This window comes from Dermacentor silvarum, chromosome 7 (genome assembly GCF_013339745.2).
Source record: "Dermacentor silvarum isolate Dsil-2018 chromosome 7, BIME_Dsil_1.4, whole genome shotgun sequence".
Lineage (NCBI taxonomy): Eukaryota > Metazoa > Arthropoda > Arachnida > Ixodida > Ixodidae > Dermacentor > Dermacentor silvarum.
In genome coordinates this window covers 45,207,498-45,232,569 of record NC_051160.1, presented here as the reverse complement: position 1 = coordinate 45,232,569, position 25,072 = coordinate 45,207,498, and the positions used below count along the sequence as shown (strand labels likewise).

Below are 25,072 nucleotides of genomic sequence, written 5' to 3'. Positions count from 1 at the left end.
TTAATTATTTTTTTTTTACGCTTTCTGTTACCTTTGGTCGCCCGTATATTTTAAGCACTTGCCCTCTTTAGATATCCACGAATTTACAGACTGACCGCCAAAACTAAGCTATACACTCGCAAAAACGAGGCTTAACTAGCGAGAACAGAACGTCAAACGATAATGCATAGCATAACAGGAAGACTTTCCAAGGTGAACTCTCTTTTATTTTTTTGCATGCCCTCTTGACGGACAGACTCTGAGATGTATAACAGAACAAGACACTGACAGTCCCCGTTCTGGTCTCGTTTACGTATATAGGCTGACCTTCAATCCCCGCGTCTGGTTAGTGTCGACGAGTTCCCACGCGTCTGCGGAAGAAGGTTACGTTGAGTTAAGTTTACACTTCCGGGCACAGCTTCCTGGTTACGCCGCCCTACCCTACAGTAATAACAAAACTGACCGTCGAGGTACGCCGACGCCTGCCTACCATCAACGGCAATGAGCGTGTGGGTGTGCTTAAGTGCATCGTTTTTTAACGTTCGAACTGATTCATGCGTGTTGACAGAGCTGCGTTTTCGTAAGACTAAGAAAAACGAAATGCGGGGGAACGTGCTACGTTGTGTCCTATAGTTTCGCTTTGTGCAACGTACACGAATATATGCATCGGCGAGCAAACTCGCCGATGCATATAACGCGTTTCAGCAAGCACGGCGATGCGTCAAGCGGCAGTCAGATGCAGCCCGTGTATACTTCCTACACATTTGCGGTCTGACGCAAAACTGTAGATCGTTTAGACTGGTTTAAAGCTCTCACTATAGCTGTCACTACTTTCACCGCAAAATTACGATTTTTCACCGGAGAGAGAGTTCAGGTCGAGCCTAGCGGTACTCCAGCACCGATGCTCTAACCACCAGGCCACAATCGCAAATATATCTTCTGTCGTGCCAAGTCAACTGGCCCTCTGAGATGATCCCCGCGAAGGTCACGTGACTGTAGCACGCATGCGCGCGCACCAGTTCCCTTTGCGCCAAAGTCGAAAGAATGAAATAGGCAAATGTATAGCACTCCCCTATTGAAATGTTCCGTATTTTGACATTCCAATAATTCCGTACCGCATGCATTCCAACAATTCCGCATGGTTTCCGCACGATTCTTATGGAAATTTTTACGGAATTTATACAAAATTTACATACAGATTCCGTAAGAATTCCGTAAAATTTCCATAAGAATTGTACGGAAACCATGCTCAATTGTTGGAATGCATGCGGAACGTTTCAACGGGGTTGATTAATCGTTTCACGAAAACTTCGCTTCACACCTAGATTTCAAGATGTGTGTTGTATCTGCATGTTCGTTTTTTTTTTTTTTTTTTTTTTTTTTTGCGAGCAAACATAATCGTACCTTACCTCACTGCTGCGCAAAGTAAGCGAACTTTGTTACGTGTCACATGACACCACCCTAATGCAGAAGAACGACTTTTGTATCAAATTAAAATACTTCCGATGTATCGATGTTTCCCAACATCGATACCTGACAAAGCGTTCGTCCTTTTACGAGCGAAAAAAAAAACGTGTGGTAAAGTTCTGGGGAAACTATACGTCAGTACAACTTTTAAGGTGGCTAGGATCGCATGTGCAGATCGACGTAGTCCCTACCCGCTCAATCGCTGCGACCACCTAATGCGCACGCATGGCGTCGCAGCGTCGGTTCGAGAGTTTTTCGCGGCCGCGGCGCAGAGGGGGGCGACGCGCAGCGGAGAAATATGGAGACAGGCAGAACGCCTCGATTCGGTGCGCCGGTGCGTTGCGGCTGCTATTCTTGAGCGCCCGCTGCCCGTGTGCTTCTTTATTTCCATTGGTCATCCGCAGGTGGGCCTCAGAGCGTGCGCTTCGGGAAGTAACAGTTAAAAAAGAAGAATGACAAAGAGAAAGAAAGACGCCTAGCAACGGCACGACAAAAAGCGGCAACGCCACCTATGCTTCCTTAGAGCCAGAAAGCGCCACCTAGACGATTAAGGAGATGAGCAAACACAGCGTCACGTGACCGGGGTGTCTCTACTGTGCCCTCTGGACAGCTCGCGAGCCCACTTGAGCACCTGCTCGAAACTGCTGTCGAGCCTTAGAGACAGTGGCTGCACACAGGCTTTACAAATACGGACAACAGAGTGCTATAACGCGACAAAGAGGAGTCGTTATAACGAATAAAGGCGTTATAACGAGCAAAGTGGCCGCTTGTAAGCTATACGCGCCATTCCAAGAAAATGAAGCAACCTTTTCGGGTGGCACTGCCTCGTGCCCAAAGTTAGGCCGCGTGGAATCACTTTCGACCCATTGGGAACGATACAAAGTAGCGTTCATAACAATTAACAAAATATTTGTGCTTTCGTTTTTTAGCTATCCTTTCTGCAACAATTCCGGTGCACAAATTGATTCGTAATTAAACGTGTGCGCTAGTTGAAGAAGCCCGGGTGGATAGAAAGTTATGCGCCTCCGCCCACTAAGATGTTTTTTATGGCCATTTCGTTGTTGCTCTGGGGCTCCCATAATCAACCAATGGTGATGGATCAATCAATCTGATTAGCTTGCGCGAAACGCGACACTCTGAAAGGAATTAGCAACAAGAGATCGCGAGGTGCAACAAATGACTTCGCTAGCGCCTATGGCTCAGCCTGCAGTAAACGCAAAGCCACTGCGATTTGTGTTCATACACGTGACCAAACGCCACCTTTGCAAATATACAGCTAAAATTACGCGCAATGCTTCCAAAGGAGAAGGACTAGGGGAGTTTAATGGACAGTAAGTAGGAATATAATATATAGACTGTATTGGTAAAGTACACTTATGCAATGACAAAATGGCCACTCTAACCATTTGTAATTCATAAAAGACGTGATAACGAAGCAAGGTTGGCGACGCCGCTCTAATGTTTCCGCACTAGCTAATCGTGCCAAAATTCGACGACGTCAATTCTCCGGCTTAGTTAACAGTTTCTCATTAAAGTAGGACTGCATGCTCTGCATTTTAAATTAACCTAAGGCCCAACCTAGCAAGCTTTGAGAACTGTGTCGGCGCCGGAAGCAGCTCGCGGCTACGAGAAAGTATACTTTGAAATCCGGGACGTCACAGTGAAGCATACGGGTTGTGAGCCTTCGGGGACGAATTTCAAAAATACAAAACGGAACGAGATTTGCCTTCACTTTGTCCAGCAATATTTTAACATTTCTCTCTCGTCGAATAAGGGAAAACGAAAAAAAAAAAAAATCTGCAGACGTCAGCGATTCCGACGGCGCTGAATTCTTCTACTACGACAGCAGCAACACACTTTTATACAGTGCAGTCTCTGGCAGCCAATCCAACTCGTTCAGCACATTATCCTACCTCAGAGCAACGCATGATTTGTTACCAGCTCGTATACAATGAGCCGCTTGTACAATAAAGTTCATGTCTCTCTCTCTCTTTGACAGCGGGCATAACCAGCTCGCTTGCTTACTTGTTTGTTTGGTTTCGGAACAACGGCTCTTACCCACTACGAGTTTTACCTGTACGTTCTTCTTTAAATACTACTACTATAACCAAAATAAAACATCAAACATTACAGTGTCCCTAATCTAACGGCGCTGTCTTCTCAAAAACAACTTATTTGCGATCCGCGCAACGACGTCTTCGCCCAGGCCCGCTACAGTACTACTTGTTGTTCTTCCCGAAATACCCTCACGTACCCTATAAACCACTGCAGGCGTGGCTCAGATATCGCTAATGGTCGCGGGATCGTACCCCAGCTGCGCCTTGCCGCAGGGACACGATTTATATTCCCGATGGCGAGCGAAGTTCTGTTTTTTCTTCACCTCGTGATAAAGGTGAAGCGACGTACGACACGGGCAAACCCAAAATCCGTATAGCATATCAACTTCCGTCGCAGTAATACGAGCTTTTTTCTTTTACAGCGAAGCTGAATAGGGCAAGCTCCCCCAGGATCGTGTCCGCGTGTAGAAAACAACGATCATCATCATCATCATTTCGGCTTCGTGTGCGTGGTGGTTTGGCTCCATGTGCGTGGCGGTTTCCCGCCAGTTGCGCCTTAGCACAGGTGTCAAAACGGATGACTAACACGACTGACAGGTCATGACATCAATAACATCACATGCTCGTCAGTTACGTCACGAGTAACGATAAGAAAATCACGTTTGGCGCACACGCGCATTGGATATGCGGGTATGGGCCAGCGATACGCGCGTGTGAGCCAGGGAAAAGAGAGAAGGAAAGAAGGAAGGTAAGAAATCACGCGTGGCTCATACCCGCGTTGGATATGTGGGTATGAGCCGCCGAGAGCAGGAGAGATCTCACAGGATCCTGACGCTGCCGTGCAGTGTGCCGCGGCTGTGAACGCTGTGGCTCATACGCTAGTCTATGACGATGGGGCGGACTTGGCGCTGCAGACGCACTACTTGGCCATCGCGCCGGGCGAAAACACCGCGGTGTCATTGCTCTTTGACGAACATGCCCAATACGCTCAGTATAGTCAGTAATGATAATACCTATATAAATTCACCATAGCAATATTCACAGCAGCAGACCCACCATATTCACAGCTTCGCTGCCTTCCATCTTCACAGTAATAGAAGGGCTCTGATTTTTTTTTTTTTTTTTTTGCATTTGTTTATCACACTGATCTATAGCGTTGCTCTCTAGTCACGAGGCCACACAGGCAACCACGGCGCGCTACAGGGTTCCGTAGAACGACACCGAACGAGGCGCAACCAACCGCTGACCAAGCGAAGGCTGTGGCGGAGGCGACTTGCTCGCGCGGAGGTGGACCTCCCACGATAACCCACCATCAGGAGGAAGAGATGGATAGAAAAAAAGGAAACAATAAAAGAAAAAGCGGGGGGAAAGGGAAATAAAGAGAACGAGGAAGAAGGGAACAGTGAGGAGTGAAAGTTGGGACCGCGTCCTCGAGTGGCGAAAGAATGTGCTGCGCGAGGAATGCGGCTCACTCAAAAGAAAGCGGAAAGAAAAGGGAAGTAAAAACCGGTGCGGTTGTTTGTGTCCTCCCCACCGTCGCACGCGCGACGCGTCGGGAAAGGGGGGACGAGGAAGGGAAAGGGACCCGAACGGGGTCATTCAGGAGCTGTAGCGGCGGCCCGCGGGACCCGTTCGGCTGCACAGAGTTGGTCACTCGTCCCCTTCAACGAGGTCTTTTATATATTATATGCTTACCTTTCTTTCTTTCTTATTCTTTTTTTTTAGTCTTTAGAAGGCAGTTTCAGTTCGTCCCCTTTTTCGTCCGTCTCATCATTCTTTCCACAGGTACGCCCTCCCTATCGTCCTCTTCTTTCACAGCTATATCCTTACTTTCTTTTTTTTTTCCCCCCCCCTTTTTTTTTTTTTTTTTTTTTTTTTTTACCCGGCGGCGCCTATTTTGACCTGGAAATGTCGCAGCCGCCGCGGCGTTTAGCTCGGGTTGTGAAAAGTACGACCTTCTGAAACGCAGTTGCTTCGTTTTGACTCGGTCACAAACGAAATTCGCGACAAGGGCTCGCTGCTAAGTTGACGCTGACAACTAGAGTGCAGAGTCGTTAGTTCAGAACGTTTCTTTTTTTTTTTAATTTTATTAAGCATGTTTCCCATGGGTTGAGAGGGCATAGGGATCGCTCGACTCTGGGAAAACATCGAAGCTGAAAAAAAGACCGCGCTGTTAGGCGATTCCTGTATTAGCGCTTGCTCAACTCGACAGAAGAACTGAGTCACCTTAAATGCGTTGGTTGGCGAATGTCTCGTGTGCCAAGTCGCAAAACGTGTGATCATATTTGCGTATGACGTTTCGTCGACACGCGTGCCTAGGCCAACTTCTGCTGTAATTTTGTGCTGCGTATGTGTTGTTTGATACGGACGTCAGAAATAATCACATTTTTCTACTCCGTATTTTTTTAAACATACACTCGGTAAAAAACACAAGAATTCGCTGGAAGCTCGGTTCACAAATCTCCGCCTCCGCGCTGCACTTTTCAAAAGACGCCGATAAATGACAGAAGTTCGTCGCCGCCGTGATGTCATGGAAATGAACGAACGTAATTGGCTGGCGCATATGTACAATTTCTCTGGGATACTTACAACGGTGTACTTGCCTGGGTGCACGTAAGAGAACACGAGGTAATCCAACTTAATCCGCAGTGCCCCGCTTCGGTGTGCCTCCTAATCAGATTGTTTTTTTCTTCGGGGGGGGGGGGCGTAATTAACACCCCTAAATTTAATTCCTTTTACTTTTCGTTGCACAAAAGCTTGCGCAGTAGCTCTTGTCATACGAATCTCTTTTCATATTCGTATATATTTTTTTCTCGCATTACACGAACACAGGGACACGGAGACAAACGAGATCTTTTTTTTTTAAGTATAATGACAAAAAATGTAAAAAAGGCTTCACACGGGCGCTATCAGTGCGACCTTGTCAGTATGTCCGTTCGTGCATCCCTGCGCTACAATTTGAATACGTGGACCTAATACCAACAAACTAAAATTTTTAAAAAATATCAGCCATTACCGAGGGAGAATTTAGTCGACCGGAACGGTGGTATCAATCGACAATCCCGACGACACGTTCTTCATCCGAAAAGCTCCAGCCTCGTCAACAAGACCCGAGCGCACACTATTCTTTTCAGCACTGCCGATCTCTCTCTCTCCCCCACACACCTGTGAAAGTAAGAGAGCGCGTGCCTTGCCACGTAAAAGAGAGAGAGAGAGAAAAGACTGGACACTCGGTCCGTTACTCAAATACCTCCCGCCAGAGTTCGACCTCCTCGACCTGCCGACCCTCCACAGAGAGGAGTGCTCGCTATATCTTTCTTTTCGGCGGCAATGCGGCTCGGCACTTTCTCCAAATCTTTTTCTTGTAGTTTTTCTTTTTTTCCTCGCTTATTTCACCATCATTTGTCTACCTCACGCGTCCATACTCTAACTTTCTTTACTTATTTATTACTGCCGCCTCTCCCCCTCCCTTTTTTTCCCTCTCGAACCTCCAACTTCAACGACCGGCTCACTACACATCTTGCTCCGAGGAGCTTCGCCACCTCGAAACCTCCGTTCTCCGGTTTTCTAAAAATTTCTTAGCTACCAGCCTACTCGGAGATAGGGCGGTTAAAGCTAGACTAAGAAGAAAACATTTATATAGAGAGAGATATAGAGAAGAAGGCTAAAAAGAAAAAACACAACACGAAGGAGGGGGGGGGGGGGGGGGGGTAAAAAGTATAGACTTCTGCGGCCATCGCCGATCGTTATAACCACTACAACACGCACACACGTCGTACACGTACCGGGTCCGCTTGTGTTTAAACATCCATTCTTCTTTACCCTCCTTTCCCTCTGGTCAAGGCAGCCGAAAAAGGAAACGGAGAGGGGAAAATGATCTCGTCGCCACGCTCAATTTTTTCGGCCAAAAAAAAAAAAAGAAAAGGGAGAACGAGAGCTACAGGTGACGGTGTGGTGGCCAGCCAGGTGGGCGGGCCAGAGCACTCGTTGTTGTTGTTTACTTCTGTAATGGGAAGGGGGGCCCGCAGGGCCTATACAGGGGAGAGGAGGGATTAGCTATACCGTAATCCCCCAACGTATACGCGCCAAGCACTTGACCCACGGACGCACGTGGACTTCAGAAAAGGGGCGGCGAGTTGCTCACGGTCGGACGGGGCAAAAGAAGCGGATGAGAAGTGGGGAGAGAAAAAAAAATGAAGAACAAAATATTGGGAGGGAGAGGGGACGTAGTTACTGACCACGATCTCTAGAGGGCGCCGGCAACGGGTCCTCCACGACCGTTCATCTTCTCTCTCTCCCTCTTTCTCTCTCACTCTCTAGGAGATTAGGGAACGCTCGGCCATCCGTAACCACGTAGAGACGTGAAACCGACTGTAAACGAACCACGAACAAACAAGAGAGGGGGGGGGGGGGGGGGGGATTATGAGACGATGTGTACTTTCGCTCACGCTAAGGTAAACACGAACGGCAGCCCAGTGATGTTCCGTCGCCACAGGCCTATACAGCGGGCCAATGAAAAGCGAGCTGTTGCGCTGCACGGTGTGAGGTATAGATCTGTTTACGGTGGTATAGAAAAGTGTGACGTGTATTATGGATGTTTCAGCCGATGAATACTAGGGGGGAAATCTGGCGCTGCAAGCGGTTGAACTTCAGCGGGTGCGATGGGTACTACGTGGCTTCTTTTTTTATACGATTGCGTATACCGTTATTACCCGCATTTTTGGCATTCCTTTAGAAGTGTTCTTTGTGGATCAATTATGTTGCACGTTACTGGTGCTTCTAGGTGTTCACCGTTTCCAACTAAGTCATCATTCCGTAATTTCTGACGCAAAATTAGGTAACCTCGACACCTTCTCGCACATTGCCGCTGCATACAGAGATTATTTGGGAAGTATAGCATTTAACTTCGCTAACAAGTTTCGAATTGTTTCGAGGTAGTAAAGAATTAGTTTTGTTTCTCAAGGTACGGAAACGTTCGGACAGCACGTCTTAGTGGCTCTACGATAGTAATAATCCCCATGAAAGAAAAAAAATTCGATGACGGTTGTTCGAAGCAATCAGAACAGTTTTAGCTATCACACTGGCAGCCCTCCTACAGACAGAAGCGCCAGATTTTCCTCTTGTGTTCTTGGTATGAAGCTCCTTGTAGCCTGTCTCTTGAATAATTATGTAGGAAGAAGATCTATAACCACCCGAAATAATCAAAGGTCAATAATCATGAATGCAACAGACGTCTGCTTCAGTCTTAACGATACTCCTTAGCGCGGTGTCAGAGAACGCGACGTATACGTATATAACTGCTTTTTAGCTGAGAGCGCGAATACCTCTGCCTCTTTTCAAGTGCAAGCTGTCGCTTTCCGAGCAAGTTCAGAGTGCATAGCAGACGACGTCGAATACCGAACGCTCCAGCGCTCCACACAGTTGCAGACGAATTCGTGGAGAAAGTCGTCGTCTGCGTAGCGAGGCAACATTCTACTGTAGCGCACCGGCTTCTACACGAGCCCCTCCCCCGAGAAAACGACTTCCGCACGCAACCACCCCCCCAAAAAAAAAAAAAAAAAAAAGAAAGCGTCGGAGTCCCGACCTCATCGGAAAGAACAAACGACGCAGAGAACCGCCGCCGACCGAGGTCGGGCGCATACGCCCGCCGATTGGTCCCGAAGGGAAGGGAGCAGACGACATCTTTCTTCTGCGCCGTCTGCTTTCCTCTAGCTGTCGTCTGGTGACGCGAAGGCCGAAGACATCGGCACAGAAAAAAAAAACATAACAAAAAAAAATGTTTCAAAGCTTTACAATCCACAGTCAGTGACAGGTCAAGTCTGCAGCCAATGCTTTTCCGACGGTCGTCCTCCCCCGAAAGTCGCTTAGGTGCTGGTCACTTTAGACGTCGTGCAGACGATCTTCGAGATTACGCGTCTGCTGGCAAACGCTCGAAGGAGCACTTATTTACCTGCCTCCTCCCATGACAGCAGTTCCAGGTACAGACCGCGTCTTTATGGTGATCTTCGAAAATTTGGGAGCGAAGAGAAAAGAAAGTAAAAGCCGTTACAATGCTCACAAGTTACCTTGTGTCTGCAATTCTGAAAGCGCAGACGCTTTGGGATATTTGCTGGCGCGTGCAGCTAAGGCACAGTAGAGGTCAGACCAGCGCCATAAGTCCAATGGTCACAAGGACAAAAAACAAACGTATATTTATGGACGAAGAAGTCATAGTTGGTGATTGTGACATATGACACATGAAGCTTCGAAGTTAAAATTGAAAATAAATTATCAATTTCAAATTATTAAATTATATATTACGAAACACTCAGCAGTGGCATTCGTTCTGAAGATATGTGGACTACTAGATGCTTGAAATATAACTTCACAAATGAACTAAGTTGGGCTAGATCGTTCGATCCAAGTTGAGCACTGCAATATCAGCGCGAAAGACTCGACAAATCAAGGTGTACAACACAGCTGCTAATTGCTATTACAGTGCGAAATTAATGACTTGTGAATGACTTTCCCTCGAACATGACATCATCTGGTAGCCACACTTAGCCACTGAAAGAACAGAAAACACAGCAACAGTCTAAAAAAGAAAAAGAAATAGTTAAATTGTTTTCTGCGACGAATATATATGCATCATCACCATTGTCATTAACTCGATACAAGTTCAGCGACGCTCTAAACGACGAAGATTAGAAATCTCACACACACGCGCGCATTCGCGCAGTGCTATATGGTTCCGCAGCCCAGTGCCGCTTTTGCATAGTAAAAACCGAAAATATGCTTGTCAAGCTGCCGTCAACAGATGCACGGCGGAGAAGCTCAACCTGACTTTCACGGACAGGTCACTCCATCGCCGGACTCACGGTATGCCCATCGTCCAAAGCTTCAAGAGCACGCGCACGTGAGAAATACACAACACACGCGCAAGATCTAAGTCATCAAACTGAAGCAGTGACACGAAAAACTTATAGCACAGATCGCGTCGTAAGCTATCTCGATCGAGTCACGAGATCGGTCCAAGCATGTTTCATATCCATGTTTTTTGCACGCATTGGGGGGGGGGGGGGGGGGGGGGGGGGAGACGTAGCTCCATCCGCGCGCATTTGGGATAGGTCTGCAAAATCGGGGGGTGTAATAACAATTCGGTACAGAGCACGAAGTCAAACAAACACGACCACGCGCTGCACTTATTATTCTCACGTTCTGGAATGCTACCTCCGTTACCCTGCATCCAAGGCGCCGACGAGAAAGAAATGCCAGTCGGGCGATGACTGAAAACGAAAACAGAACAAAAACCAGAAAAAAAGGCGCGCAGTCGGCGCTACGGCTGTAAGAAAAGCAACAAGTTGGGGGCCGAAGTTGAAGGTGTAGTAGAAAAGTGCGGGAATAAATAAATTTAAAAAAAAAGAACATAGTCAAGGCAACAAGAAAAAGCAGGCGCCGTACGCACCTCATGAGACAGGTATCTCCCGTAACAGCGTCGCGAGCAACAGAAAATCACGGTCGTATCACCGCCAGGCACATGGAACGCCGTCGTAATTCCGCGCCACCACTCGTGAGTTCCCGACGCCTCCTCGGGCTGCGTTGTGGCTGCTGCGGCGTCGTTCCGTGCCGGTGCTGAGACTTCGGCCGGTTCCGTTCAGCCGGCGTGGTTTGTAAGCATTTATCTTACCCGCGGGAGCGGAGAAACGGGAAGTGGCGGTAGAGGGCGCGGCTGAACACCCCGAGAGACGGTGGCGTTGTACGTCTAGTAGCTGCGTGCGTTTTTCGCTAGTAGAACTCCGCTTCGTAGCCAAAGCACCGGAATGACTCAAACCCCGAATCTCTCGAAACTACAAGCGCTGAGCGAGCATCTTCGGGACGTTGATGAAAGCGTGCATTATGTGCGCGGAAAGGAACAGAGCAACGTTTGATGCCAGACGTTGTGCACCGCATCATAGGTACTACATGGGGCGTCGATCACAGAGGCTATAGATGGTGCCCGTTGGAACAAGGAGTATTGATTGCTTGGGAGCTTTTTATTCGTATGGTCCACGTGTAAGTGTGGATAAGCGTAGGGGTAACAGATATTGAAGCACTAAACGAGTTATCCACGGATTGGGCTTGTTTGCGAAATGTTACTTAACCATGCTGTGCTCTTCTGAGCGTCCTCGTGAAAGCTAGCTGTCAAAGCCTTGCCATGCGCTGTACTGTGGCTTTGCTCCGTGTCGGCACTGAGCCATCAGCCATTTATGAACACGTTTTATTATAAGTCTCCCGAGGTTGTCAGTACTCACCCGGGGTACATACAAATGTATGAACGAGAAGTGTTGGCAGACCGCGTAATATATATATATATATATATATATATATAGCAGTCGAATACCGAACGCTTCAGCGCTCCACACAGTTGCAGACGAATTCGTGGAGAAAGTCGTCGTCATGCCATATTGCTTGTGGCAACATTCTACTGTAGCGCACCGGCTTCTATGCACGAGCAAAAAACTTCCAATGCACGCAATTTTCTTTCTAGAGACAAAACTGAAAGCCATAACGCACTATCAACATGAACGTCAAAGTACAACGGTTGAATGACCGCATGAAATATTACTGCAAACATTTCAAGCAGTCACAACTGCGGTAACACCGCGCCAAGTGGCGATGTAATCAAAATGCATTGTTATCAAATGTATTGACTATCCCTACCACTATCAAGATGCGCACTGGCGCCTCTACTGCGCCAGTGCGCATCAAGAAAACGCATAGCTTGTCAAGAGGATCAATTTTCTACTTTGCTTTGAAAAATAACTCACTGAAAGCTGCCTGGTTTACCCAGTGAAAACTAAAGGAAAGATAACACTGTCGTCTGCGGAATACACGTTCACAAGCTCGGCGAGAAAGCGATACAAGTTGTCTGGTGCCGCCATCTGCAGTGAAAAAACTAAACAGCGCGGAGCATCGATGGCCTTCGAGATTAGAGCGGCCTAAGTCACGCTTTTTCTCTCTATCGTTAACTCCATTTACAATAGTTGACATGCGTTCCCAGATTGGGCCATGGGGTTTAATTGCACGCCCCGTTGGGGTGTACATTTGCTTTATAGAGTGGACGTATGGGACGTACACTTTAATTTGGGAGCACTCGAAAACGAAACAAGCTTTTTCTCAACGAGCTTTTTAACACTTCCTCTCATGTACACAGGTGAACTGTCCAGTAATAAGTTTACACCCTTTGGGAACTAACTTGTCCCCAAGCAATATTCAACTATAATGCGTGCATTTCCTTTCTTTAACGCTGCGCGCCCGATACTTCCTGGGCACGAATGGCATACGCGTTATCAGGATGACATGGCATTCATGAGTCATGACAGGAAAGTAGTGAGCTTCTTGTTTTCAAGAAAGTGAACGCAAACGAGACAGATGACGATTATCGTTTGAGGACAAGAATTTGCCATTTTAGTCTTTTGTCGCTAGATTTAGCGATTTACTTGACTGTCTAGCGACAAGCTTTTTTATTTTGCGACCGGCAGTTTTCTTTAACGACGTGACGGACCAATTGGCGACATTTTAGCTACTTCGAAGTTAGGAAAGCTGCTTCGAAAACGTCCGTCTAGAACGCACTTTATTATCCAAAAGCTACGTGTGAGCGGCCGAAATTTGCTGTATGACATGTGGGTTCTGTGACCATGATGAAGCAATGGCAGTCTTCAAAGGATTCACAGTGTGCTCACAAAAGTAATGTTTACTTTATTCTATATTAAAGCAATTTTAATTCGTTTTAACGCGCCAGGCTCTGCACTTTCACTAAATACGTTCAATCGGTGGACATTTACAAATTTCATTCTGAGATTTAGAACGCAGCAAAAGATAAATCGACTGCAAAAAAAAAGCGTATAACATAGGAGCGACCGGGCTCGTTCGCACGAGCCTCAACATTGCTTCCTGATCGAATGGCTTTATTGACAAATCAGTACTGCGAAGAACCTTAATTCAGGTAGACCAAGGAGCGGACACGTAGTACTTGACCTCCATATAAATGTCACGCAATTGTCGTCGCCTTGTTAACATGTGAACTTGTACATCTTGCAGCATTTTGCTGTGCTTTCAGGAGCACCGAGAATCAGAAAAAAAGAATTCTGGAATATAATGCGGTCGAAGTTCCCTTGTGTTCGTGTAAAATCATGGTGCTTGTGTTCTTTTGAATCGCGCTAAATTTTGAACCTCACAATCTGTGGGTAAACGTGAAACTTCCGCTTTCATATTCCGTTATGCAAGTATTGTATAATAAAGTAAAAGCCCACTATACAATGGTTAATTCACTGTTGATCCTTGCTCACACAGGCACTTCACAAAACGGGAGACGTTTCGGCAATTTATTTACGCCATGCTATAGCCTACACTGTAGTGTCCCAAAATTTCTATGTTACCTAAATTTTACAAAAAGGTTTAGCGACAATTTTAGCGAACCTTGCAAAAAAATTTAGCGGTTAGCGACTTTTTTGTCTCACTTTAGCGAAACGCTTAAAAAATATGGCAACACTGAACAATATACTCCCCAAAGGGTGTAAACGTTTTTAGGGTTGATAATGATGAATTTGGTGTTCTGTGGCGCAAGAGCTATGAGTATGGCCAAAGAGCGCCAGGACACAATGAGTTAACAATGGAGTAATGAATTATATAGTTGGTTGTGACATCGCTGTAGAGGAGCTAAAAAACAGTGACTGTAAAGTCCGTAAAACGCATATCTAATAAAATTATGGAAATGAGCAATGAATGTACTCTAAAACAAGAAATACATTTAGAAGGGAGGATAAAATGAACTACAATATGTCCCCCGTGAAAATTTTTAAAAAAGCACTACTGCATGTACTTCTATAGTATACCACAGTGGAGTGCGCGTGAGACCGACGCTTTATCTCCAGCTAATAGACCATTCAAGCTGCGGCCAAGCAATCATTATTTGCACAGCACACCTATCAATGAATAAAGCGCACATAGTCAAAGTTCGTAGATACAGCGCCGAGAACCAACGCCGTAAGCACCGAAGTTCAAAAAATCTATAAAGATATCACATCTCGAATCTTTCTTTATAAGCACCGAAAGTTCAAAAAATCTATATATAACGGTATATCACAGCTCGAATCTTCCTTTATCACATAATTAAGCTTGAATGTTCTGCTTAAGAGCGCAATGTCCAGCCATGCAACGTTAAGCAATTCTGCAAGAGATGTTCCAGACCATACATAGAAAAAATGTATAGTATATGCAAGAACAAAGCCACTACGCGCTCGATATCAACAGAGTTGTAAAAAAAAGGGAATGAGGGAAAGAAAGAAAGAAGTCAAATTCTATTTGGGTTCCAACACTTTCTCCCTCTTGCAGGAAGTTCTATTTACCCGCACTCTAAATCACGCGAAGAACGAGCATTTCTTTTCCGGGTTCATCTTGCTGCCTTCCCGACACTTGAAGGCCTTGGCGAAAGCCGGCGAGTTCATCACGACCTTGTTGCAATCGGCCGGGATGGGGCTCCGGTCGTCGGGCATGGCACACGACAAGTAGCAGAGCGTCATGAAGAACACCTTATCCTCCGGCAGGTTCTCGCCTAGGGCCAGTGGCACGCTCTCCTCACCTCGAAGGTGTGACTCGCCAAGGGCGGCGTAGGCGATCTCCAGGGCCGGTACGTCGGGAAACACGGTCTCGTTCTCGTCACCACGTCGGCACTCGGCCGTGGTACGAAACCTTTCCAGGGTAGAGTTGGAAAGAAAGGTCCCTTCCTCCACGGCCGAGTTGGACGCCCACTTGATCCCTTCGTCGTCGATGGCCTTGGCGAGTTGCTTAGCCACGAGGAATAGCAGGCTGCCGTACATCATTGCGTTGGTCCCGTTGCGGTAGTAGACCGGAGGTGCGGCCACGGCGATCGCCAGCTTCACGACATTGCTCACGTAGTCGTAGCTGAGATAGTCGGGGAAGTTGTTACCTGGAAGCAGCAGTGCTTCCGCGTACTCGGGCGTCCTGTTCATGTTCTTTAGCGCCTTGCGCGACTTGACCCAATAGTCGGCGAGAGATGGTTCGTCCTCCGGAAAGGCGGCGTAGATTGCCTCTAGCGTATCGCCGTCGAGAAGCCTCACGGACGGCCACATTTCCTCTCTCGCGGACTCGAGCTTGTCGATGGCCCTCGACTTGCTGTAATCGTCCATCCAGCCGGAGTCGTTCACCTTGCGCACGGCCGCGGAGACGAGGCTGTCGAAGCCGGCCTCGATGACCACTCTGTCCCGCCTCGTGAACAGGGTGGAAGCGCCGAGCGCGAGCACGAGGACTTTGTACGCGGCTTCGACCGCGTGCGCGCAGGACACGGGCAGGTACGCTTCGGCCGTCGACTTGGTTCCGTAATAGCCGACCAGGAGGGAGAAGTCCGCCGCGGGAGCGCAGTACTGCACGATGAGCCACGTGAGGTGCCTGTTGAGCTGCAGCCACGTGTAACTGGTGAGCAGTCTGGCGACCGTGCGCAGGAGCGAGAGGTCGGTGACCGCGATCTCGTCGTCGACGCCCAGCTTCGGCTCGAGAGACAGGGCTTCCTGGAACGCCTTCAACCAGTGCTCGGCCGATGCGTTCGGCACGTGGACGCCGATGTCGCCGAACGGGACGAGCGCGGGCTTCTTTCGCGGAGACGCGGTCACGGCGTGCAGGCTGTCGAGGACGTCCCTTTCCATGGCGCAGATCTCGTCGACGACCGTCTCGTTCAGCAGCGGTCGCGTCGATGCGTCCGGGTAGAAGAGGGCCAGGAACTGTTCCCAGTAACGGAGGTAGTACTGCTCGACGACTTGGTGATGGTATCTCATGATCCTCACGTAGGCGCCGGGACCGATGAGGACGCGTCGGCGGCTGGCGGCTGAACGAGGATGACGCAGCACGCTGACAGTGATCCAGAACGGCGACTCCCACAGGTAAGAGAGGACGGCGACGAGGTAGAGAGGGGCGAGCAGCTTATTGGCCGGTGGCTCTGGCCAACACAGGCCGTGCTCCTCGATGAAACGACGGAAGGAGGCCATTTGCGACGCGTTCGAAGGATAGTACCACTGGCACATCCGGTACATGGCCAGCGGCTTCCTGGCGGCGGACAGTTGCTGCGCGCCTCGGCGCAGCAAGTCTTCGAAGCGGCCGTACCAGGCGTACCTGAGGGCGTCAAACGTCGAGCGGAACATGTCGCGGTACTCCTGCGACCTTCGCCACCCGGAGCACACGAAGGCCTCGAAGTCGTCGCACGGGTCGAGCTTCCAGTCGATGTATCGGGTGAGGAGCGTTGCGTGACGGACACAGTCTTCCGTTGCGCACAGTGTGTGGCCTTTCGAGGAGTTTTGCAATATTCCCGCTATGGTGACGTAGAACAGCACGAGGATGAAGCAAGTGGCGACGCACGCGGTCGTGACGGCGACCACGTCAATCTTCATCGGGTCGGGTCTCGTCTGTGACGAAAGCGCGCTTTCTCGTGATCTCGAGCAAGCCTGCGAGATTTCGTACGATATTGCCACGAGGCAGAATTAGCGAAGCGTATAGGCGCACTTACGTGTTATTTAAAATCTGCGGCAATGCTGCGTATACACAAGATGATGATGATCCTATTTTATGGCTCGCACGCACTAAGCAGGATAGGCCGAGGATCGGGCGGCAGGAGGTAAGTTATTTAAGATGAGAAGCGCGCATTAAAAGGAAAAGGAGAAACTGGAATGACTAGACCAGTATTAAAACAAGCAGTCATACTAGCTGAAGGAAATTTTTTTAAAGGGGCTATAATCAGGGATATAATAAAAACAATCTTAACAATGTGTATCGCTAAGCGTGGACAGCTCTTCTTCTTGTCTTTTTTCTTCTGGTCCGTGTTTATTTGTGCGCTGGAACGATGTTTCATAATGTTAACAAAGTGGCTGCTCGAACCAGCCGCGCCTTCTTCCCGCCAAGTCATCCTCTTTGTTGACAGTCAGCATGCCTTCAACACTAAGCCCCACTGCTCCTTAACAATTTGAAATTTGGTTGGTTGATTGATTGATTGCGGACGAAAACCGGAGCCGCAACTTCGAATTCGACCGCAGAATGTCATAGTCGTCGAGTCCACTGCTGCGGTGAATGTAAAAACCGTGGTTCCGAAGTCGTTGCTTCGCCTGTCGGGCGTTCTTTTTGTTAATGTGATAGCATTATACAGGCGGACCTCACGCACTTTGGAAGTACCCGTCCGACGAAAAATGTGGGTCGGGCGCGTGCCTTCTTCCCCGAAGTTTGTGTTAGTATGCAGCCTGCCCAGCCACTCCCCCGTCCCTGGTGAAGTGAGTGCCCCCCTCCCACCCCCCCCCCCCCCCCCCCCCCAAAAAAAAAGAAAAGAAATCTGGCCACGCCAAACTGGTGCGCCGAAAATCGCAAAAGAGATACGAAGTACACTGTGAAAAAACAAAAAAAAAACAATTTTTTTTAGCGAATTGGTAGAACCAAAGTGTGTTTTATTTTTAAAAAGATAATTTTTTACTGTTTATTGTCAAAGACAGAACTTTTGCCAAGATTGGACCCCATACGGTAACGTGAAAAAAATTGTCATAAATTACTACTCTGAGCGAAATGAGATTTGTTCTCGTCTCTTTATACTATCCTAAATTTGTGCCCCGTTTTACCAGCCACGCAAGTTTACGCATATTGATCTGCCTATACTTGCGCGAGCCACTTTGTCTTAGTTTCTAAATAAGATGCAGCTGCAATCAGGGCGAGTCATGCCGCTCAGAGCACGGCCATGTACAAGGTGATAATTTTTAAGTTTTACGGAATTTGTAAAAATGGCCTGTTGCAGATCACATAATTCTAGCCCTGGAGCTGTCGGAGAGGCGGACATTACTTGCACGACAAATCGAAACAGATACTCAGCTAATTAACAAAAATCCACTAATTATATTGTTACGGGGAGAAAATATATGTATTTACAATATATACAGTTAGAAGTTTGTAGCTCTGTGTCCAGGGTAACACCATCAACCGAGCTCCGAGAGACTTCAGCCTCATCTTCACCAACCCACGCCCTTTTGGTCCACAGCGGTACAAACGCGTGCGTGACATTAACCCCCGGCGACAGAAGCATCGTCTCGATGCTTCTTATGGTGTCGAATAAGTGTAGGAGTAATAGGGCTTGAGTCGCGAAACGTGCACGATATCAGTTCCTGGTGGGGTTAGAAGACTTCGAAGGTCAGATGTGATATTTCATATGTGAGGCTGGTGACTTGGTGAAGAACTCGGTATGGCCCGACGTATCGCGGCAGCAGTTTTTCGCAAAGGCCGACGCGACGGGAGGGTAACCAAAGCAGGACAAGGGACCCAGGCCTGAAATGAGCGTTCCGACGACGGCTGTCATAACGGTGCTTCTAGGTAGTCTGAGATGGCAGAAGACGGTCGCGGGCAATACGACGTGCTGTGGCCGCGCGAACAATGGCGTCGTGAGCATAGAACGTGGTAGTGGTGGCATCAGAAGGGAGCAGTGAGTCAAGAGGCCGGAGAGGCTGACTGCCATATAGTAGATAGAACGGGGAATAACCAGTAATGTCGTGACGCGACGAATTCTATGCAAACGTCACGAAAGGAAGGTGCAGTCCCAATCCCGGTGAAACAGCGGCCTCTATCAGTGAGTAGCTGACGTGGGGCACCATGATGTAGGATCACATCATGGAGGAGAAAGTCAGCCACATCAGTTGCGCAGCTTGTAGGGAGGGCCCGCGTTGTGGCATAACGCGTGGTATAGTCCGTCGCAACGGCCACCCACTTGTTGCCCGAGGATGAGGTTGGAAATGGGCCAAGGAGGTCCAGGCCAACGCGGAAAAATGGCTCACTGGGGATATCTATAGGCTGAAGGTGCCCAGCGGGAGACAATGGAGGCTCCTTGCGGCGTTGGCAAAGTTCGCAGGCAGCGACGTAACTTCGAACAGAGCGATATAGCCCAGGCCAGAAAAATCGTCTGCGCACACGGTCGTATGTACGGGAGACACCCAGATGACCAGCGGTGGGCGCATCGTGTAACTGCAACAGAATTGTCGAGCGCAAATGCTGGGGAACGACGAGAAGCAGTTCAGCACCACGTTGATTCATATTGCGTCGGTATAAGGTCCCGTCCTGGAGAACAAACATACGGAGAGAAGCGTCCTGTTGCTCCGAGGTAATGCGTTCGATGATGGATCGCGAATATGGGTCACGATGCTGCTCGTCGGCGATGCGTGACAAGTCGGAGATCGACAAAAAGTGGTGTCCTTTTTCAGGAGGTCTGTGAGAGGACGAGCGATTTCGGCAAAGTTCTGAATAAATCGTCGAAAATAGGAATACAGCCCTAGAAAACTGCGGACACCGGTAGAAGAACGCGGAAGTGGAAACTCACCAATATTTTGAATTAATTACTTTACGGCTAATATTGCAATTTACGAATCATAGTCGGTGAGCTTGCAAAGCGTATCCACTTCGAATGAATTTCCAGCATGACGCCAGTTTGGAGATGTGCGCCATCAAACTTGCCCTAAAACTGCACTGTTGTTCTAGTTATTTTTAACAAAACGCTCTCTTATGCATTGAAGCACAAAAGTAACTGGAACGCTCACGTATTTCGTCCCACACTTTTAGAAATGATATCTCGAAACTTAATTTCAAATAGATACATCTTGCAAGCTCACCGGCTGCTATTCGTAAATTGCAATGTGTACCGTGAAGTAGTTATTTAAGAAGTTAATTGGTGAATTTATCTTAATGTGTTTCGATCTCTCGTGCTAGTAATGTCCGCCTCTTCGAATAACCCAGCTCAATGACAACACTTATGCTATCTGCCACAGGCGATTAAAAAAAAATTTCCATAAAACTTAAAAATGATCACCCTGTATAAACTCGTACAGATGATACTTGGATGTGTCCCGCAGTGCCGGGTGCCTTAATTGCGCCAGATGTTTTGTCAGTGGTCCCATCTCATATCTTTTACGTAGCATGCCAACCTGTACATATGTATGATCTGTTATACAGCCGCATCCCAGCATTTGATTATTTCGTACTACATGAAAGCTGTAGTCATGAGGGGAGTAGAAGTTACTCTCTAAATGTAATAAACTATCTAACAGTTCTTTTTCCGTAAAATTACGGAAGAACAATAAACTTTATTTTTGTGAAATCACAGAAAAACGGGCTAACAGAAAACAAAATACAACTGGAAATATATATCACAAAACTTTATATTTGTCACAACTCGCTGTCTTTCCCGCGCTTTGCGTTGTTGTGTCATATAGTTTCACATATTGTTCAACTGCGCTTCTCCTCCTTTCTCTTGTATATTCACATGATTGATTGATTGATTGTTATCGTGCGTCAAGTTTTAGGAAAAAGTAAGTTTGCTTGCGAAAATGTTCGCGCGTAGATCTCTGTACCTTTCGTTTGAAGTCTGATGGCGAAAGGAGCGAGAGGGACACTTGCTCCAAACAATGTCCTACAAATAAGTTCTTTAATCATCATCATCATTAGCAACAGCTAATAGGCGGGAAAAGTCAGTGGGATCTAGAAACAGTTTGTCGCTTGTCATTATACGCTCTTCCAAGCTACTTTCTGCTCGCTCTGCTGCGTAAAAAAAAAAAAAATCCTCGTTACTAAGCTGCGTATCGATCCCTGAAACGACTTGAGCTTAGATCAATGCCTCCCCCCCCCCCCCCCCCCCCCCCCCAAAGACCAGCCCGCCTCCAGCGGGGTTTTACGAACTGTAATGTTCACAGGTTGGCAGGTACCATCATCATCATCATCAGCAGCAGCAGCAGCAGCAGCAGCAGCAGCAGCAGCAACAGCAGCCTATTTTTTATGTCCACTGCAGGCTGTCCGGTATGCACTTCTGCTATTAAAAAAAAGAAACAGCGAAAACCTACTCTATCGTAGGATACAACTTTAAAAAAGCAGTTGGCAACAAAGCCACACGGACCGCGCGGGGTTGTGTTACTCCGCCAGCCAATCACAGAAGCAAACAAAAATCGTCGTCATGCGACCTTTACAACATGGCGTCGTACTCGATACGACTGTAGTTGTCGTACTCGTACGTTCCACTGTAATAGACGAATGAAAACGCATAAAATTATGCGCTTATTAATTTTATTTTGGGGTTACCGCCCTATTTAGGTAACAGGGAAAGTTTGAAGTACGAACTATTTGCAGCCTCGCGGTGGAACAGTGGCTGGCGGTTATGAGGGCGTGGGCGGGGCTTCACTGCAGAACTTTAGTTGTATCCGACTATAGGTACACTCATATAGTCATAAGTATGTACTATGTTGCGCATAAAGGACACGGACACAAGAAGGAACGATGGGACGCACAATTCGTGTGTCCGTCTCCTTTATGCATAACATTGTACAGTGCCGTCCACTGCTGTGTAGAGCGCGCGAACGGCCGTGATGATGATGATGATTTATTGGCATCCCCTTTGAAACGGGGCGGCGACAAACAGCCACCTAGCCTGCTTGATTTAATCTGGTATACTATACATGTGCTTTATCTAGCATTTTTGTATAGCTCTCATTATTCTTTTTTCTTTTTCAAAAGTTTACCTTGTACCGCTACCTATGATTTTAAGAGATCAGGTCGTATCCATATTTTTCCTGCTTTTTTTCCACCAGTACTCTAATCGTCTTTTGCTTATCTCTACGGCTGATCTGTTGATGTTTCCTTCCACTTTAAACCCAAGCGCTTCTGGGAGTTGCACGTTACCTATGGTTCTCGCTGGGTGGATCCCGTTGCATTCCATTAGGATGTGCTGAGTGGTCTCTGGATCTTTACTACAGCATACACATGCCTCATCTAGTTCCGAATATTTGTTCCAGTATGTTTTGGTCCTTAGGCAACCGGCTCGAGCCTCAAATAGCAAGGCACTGCCCTTTGTGTTATCGTACAGATTTTCCCTTCTAATTTATTTATTCTCATTCTTGTAAATCTCCATTGTCCCTTTTGTTTCAATTCTTTGCGTCCAATTCACGGTCTCTATTTCTCTCACTTTCTTTCTGATGACTCATGGTTGTCTATTTACAGTTTCGATTATCCTGTACTTAGTTGCCAACTTCCTTGACCTCTTCCTCCATTCTGTGTCCACGCTTTTCATGTAGACATACTTGTGTACTTTAGCCGCCCATTTATTTTCATCCATGCTCCTGAGCCTTTCTTCAAAACTAATTTTGGTCTGTGCTTCTCTGACTTCAAAAGAGGCCCAACCCATGTAATCCTGCACTGCCTCATTTCTGTTATTACCGTGGGCTCCCAAAGCCAACCGGTCTACTGATCTTTTGGTTAACTTCCAAACCCGACAAGATATCCGATTTTAAGCATAGAATGACATTTGCGAATGTTAGCGCTGGCACCGTTACTCCTTTCCAGATTCCACGCACCACCTCACACTTATTGTGGCCCCACAGAGCTCTGTGTTTCATTATTGCTGCATTCCGCTTCCGCTTTATTTTCAGATTATCTTGGTGGTTGCTTTAGTAATTATTTCCTTCGTTTATGTGTACGCCGAGGTACTTTATATTGCTTCACTATGGGTATTACTTGCTGTTGAATCGACACCACGAAGTTACTCGTCTCTTCCTTAAAGATCACAATTCCTGATTTCTCTGTGCTAAACTTAAGGCTATAGATTTGTCTTTGTCTAGATTTGGCTAGATTTGGCTAAGGCCTAGATTTGAAGGCCGTCTTTGCTCTGCGGGGCGACACCTGGCGGCGGTTGCCGGGTCCGAAATTGCGTGAAGCATGCACGGCAACAAGTTTGCATGCACATGCAAACTTGCGCGTGTTGCATGTAACCAGAGGTGATATTCGTGAGCACCTTTGTTATTTCGAACAGTCCGTGAGCGCGTTTCATTTGGTGTGCAAGTGCCTTCAGGCCTAGCGCAGATTTGGGTAAACAAAGGCGCTTTTCAACTTGGCCACTAGTCAAAAGCAGTTCTCCGTGTCTATTAGGCCGCGCATGCTCCTGGGCACACTATCGCGTACTCAGCAACTGCCGCCAGCTGTCGCCCTGCTGAGCAAAGCCGGCCGCTCGCGCGCTCTACGCAGCAGTGGCCGCACTGTACATACTCATGGCATACCAAACTGTCCAAGTAGCTACCTAAGTGAAGTCATATAATAGCCGGAGTAGGGAAAACAAAACAAAAACGAAGACGTTCTAATCGAGAGAATCGAGGAGTCACTCACTATTTGCTCGAGGGTGGTCAACGAGAGCGCGAGCATTTCCCGAGACTTCGCTCTCTGGTCGGGGGAGGAGGACATTGGCGACATTGGCGACAGTGGCGACACAGACAACCGGGCTTTGCCTTTCATGCGGGTTTTCGTGCGGCGCTCTTGTCGTCCCTGTGAGCACGCGTTTGGCAGTCAGGTCAAAAAGACATCTTTTTTCCCCCATTTTTTGTAGCATGACTGCAAGTAGAATGAAAAGGAGGACATAGGCTTAATTCTACGTTTTCATCACATTGTTGCAACTAATAAAAATCGGAACTCCTATTCTCGCTATATATATATCTATGGAACAGGCTTCCTGAAAACGTTGTAAGCATCGCATCTAATTCTCAGTTTTATAAGTGTGTTCAAGCTCTATAGCGCTGCTTTTACCTGATCTTGTTTTGTTTTTCTGTACTGTACTTCTGTACTTGTTTTATACGGGTATCATCATAGTGATCTATTGCCTTTGTTTACCTGCTTGTAAAGCCTTGTTTCGCTTGCGTGACACTGTGTTTTGTGTTTGCATCCACAAATGTATGTCTATATCCCCCCCCCCCCCCCGCTGTAATGCTCTTGAAGCGAATGCTGGTTTTTGTAATATATATATATATATATATATATATATATATATATATATATATATATATATATATATCGGATGTACCAGCTAACTTGGACAACGATTTTAAGAGAGACCAAGAGCTCTAGAAAAATCGCACCGACTGCATAGTAGCGACAGTCGTGTTTACTTACAGCCAGTATTTTTTTCATCACCACGTATTGATTGGTTGTTTTGTCTAAGCAAAAAACAAAAGGCCCGCGAAATGTGCGAAATATGAAATAGATGCGCGCTCGCGCGCCGCTACTCAAGCGCCTCCAAGCGAACAGCCACGGATACATAGCTTTACTAGCGGCGGCAGCTCGATACAGGGCTTCACGCTATTTGATGCTCGCGGTATCATGAGAACACGCCGTTGATGCATTGACAAGCGTAGCGGAGCCGTAGTAGGGGATTTTAAAGCTGGGAAACCGTGACGAGGCAGGTCTGCACGCTTATCGCACCAGGCTAGTTAGGTAGCGATACCTCTCGAGCCATCTTACATGACGAAGCCTTGTACGATGCGGCGATAAACGAATGCATGTGCATATCTTTCAAAGGTTGCTTGGAGGCGCTTGAGTAGCGGCGCGCGTAAAGTCCCTATATAAGAAAAGTACTGCCATCCTTTGATAAACGCCGCTTCTCTCTCTCCCGTATCTCCGATTGGACGATGATAGCGCGCGCTTTTCACTTCTTTATATTTTCTTTTTTTCCGCCTCAGAGCCATGTTGAAAGTCCTCTGCGCTGCCGCAGTCGCCGG

The 25,072-nt window shown here is 47.5% G+C and overlaps 2 protein-coding genes across 2 annotated transcripts in view; both read right to left on the bottom strand.

Moving 5' to 3' along the window:
• The window catches only part of LOC119458835 (endoribonuclease Dicer), a 56,057-nt gene extending 45,686 nt beyond the window's left edge, over positions 1-10,371 (bottom strand). Inside the window, exon 1 of the mRNA XM_037720698.2 lies at positions 10,361-10,371. Coding sequence (XP_037576626.1) covers positions 10,361-10,371 — 11 coding nt within the window. The remainder of the gene's footprint in view (positions 1-10,360) is intronic.
• A 4,510-nt stretch (positions 10,372-14,881) lies between these two features.
• Positions 14,882-16,921, bottom strand: LOC119458834 (neprilysin). The gene has a single exon (XM_037720696.1). It carries the CDS (start codon positions 16,919-16,921, stop codon positions 14,882-14,884), a length of 2,040 nt encoding a protein of 679 aa, XP_037576624.1.
• Positions 16,922-25,072: the final 8,151 nt, after the last annotated feature.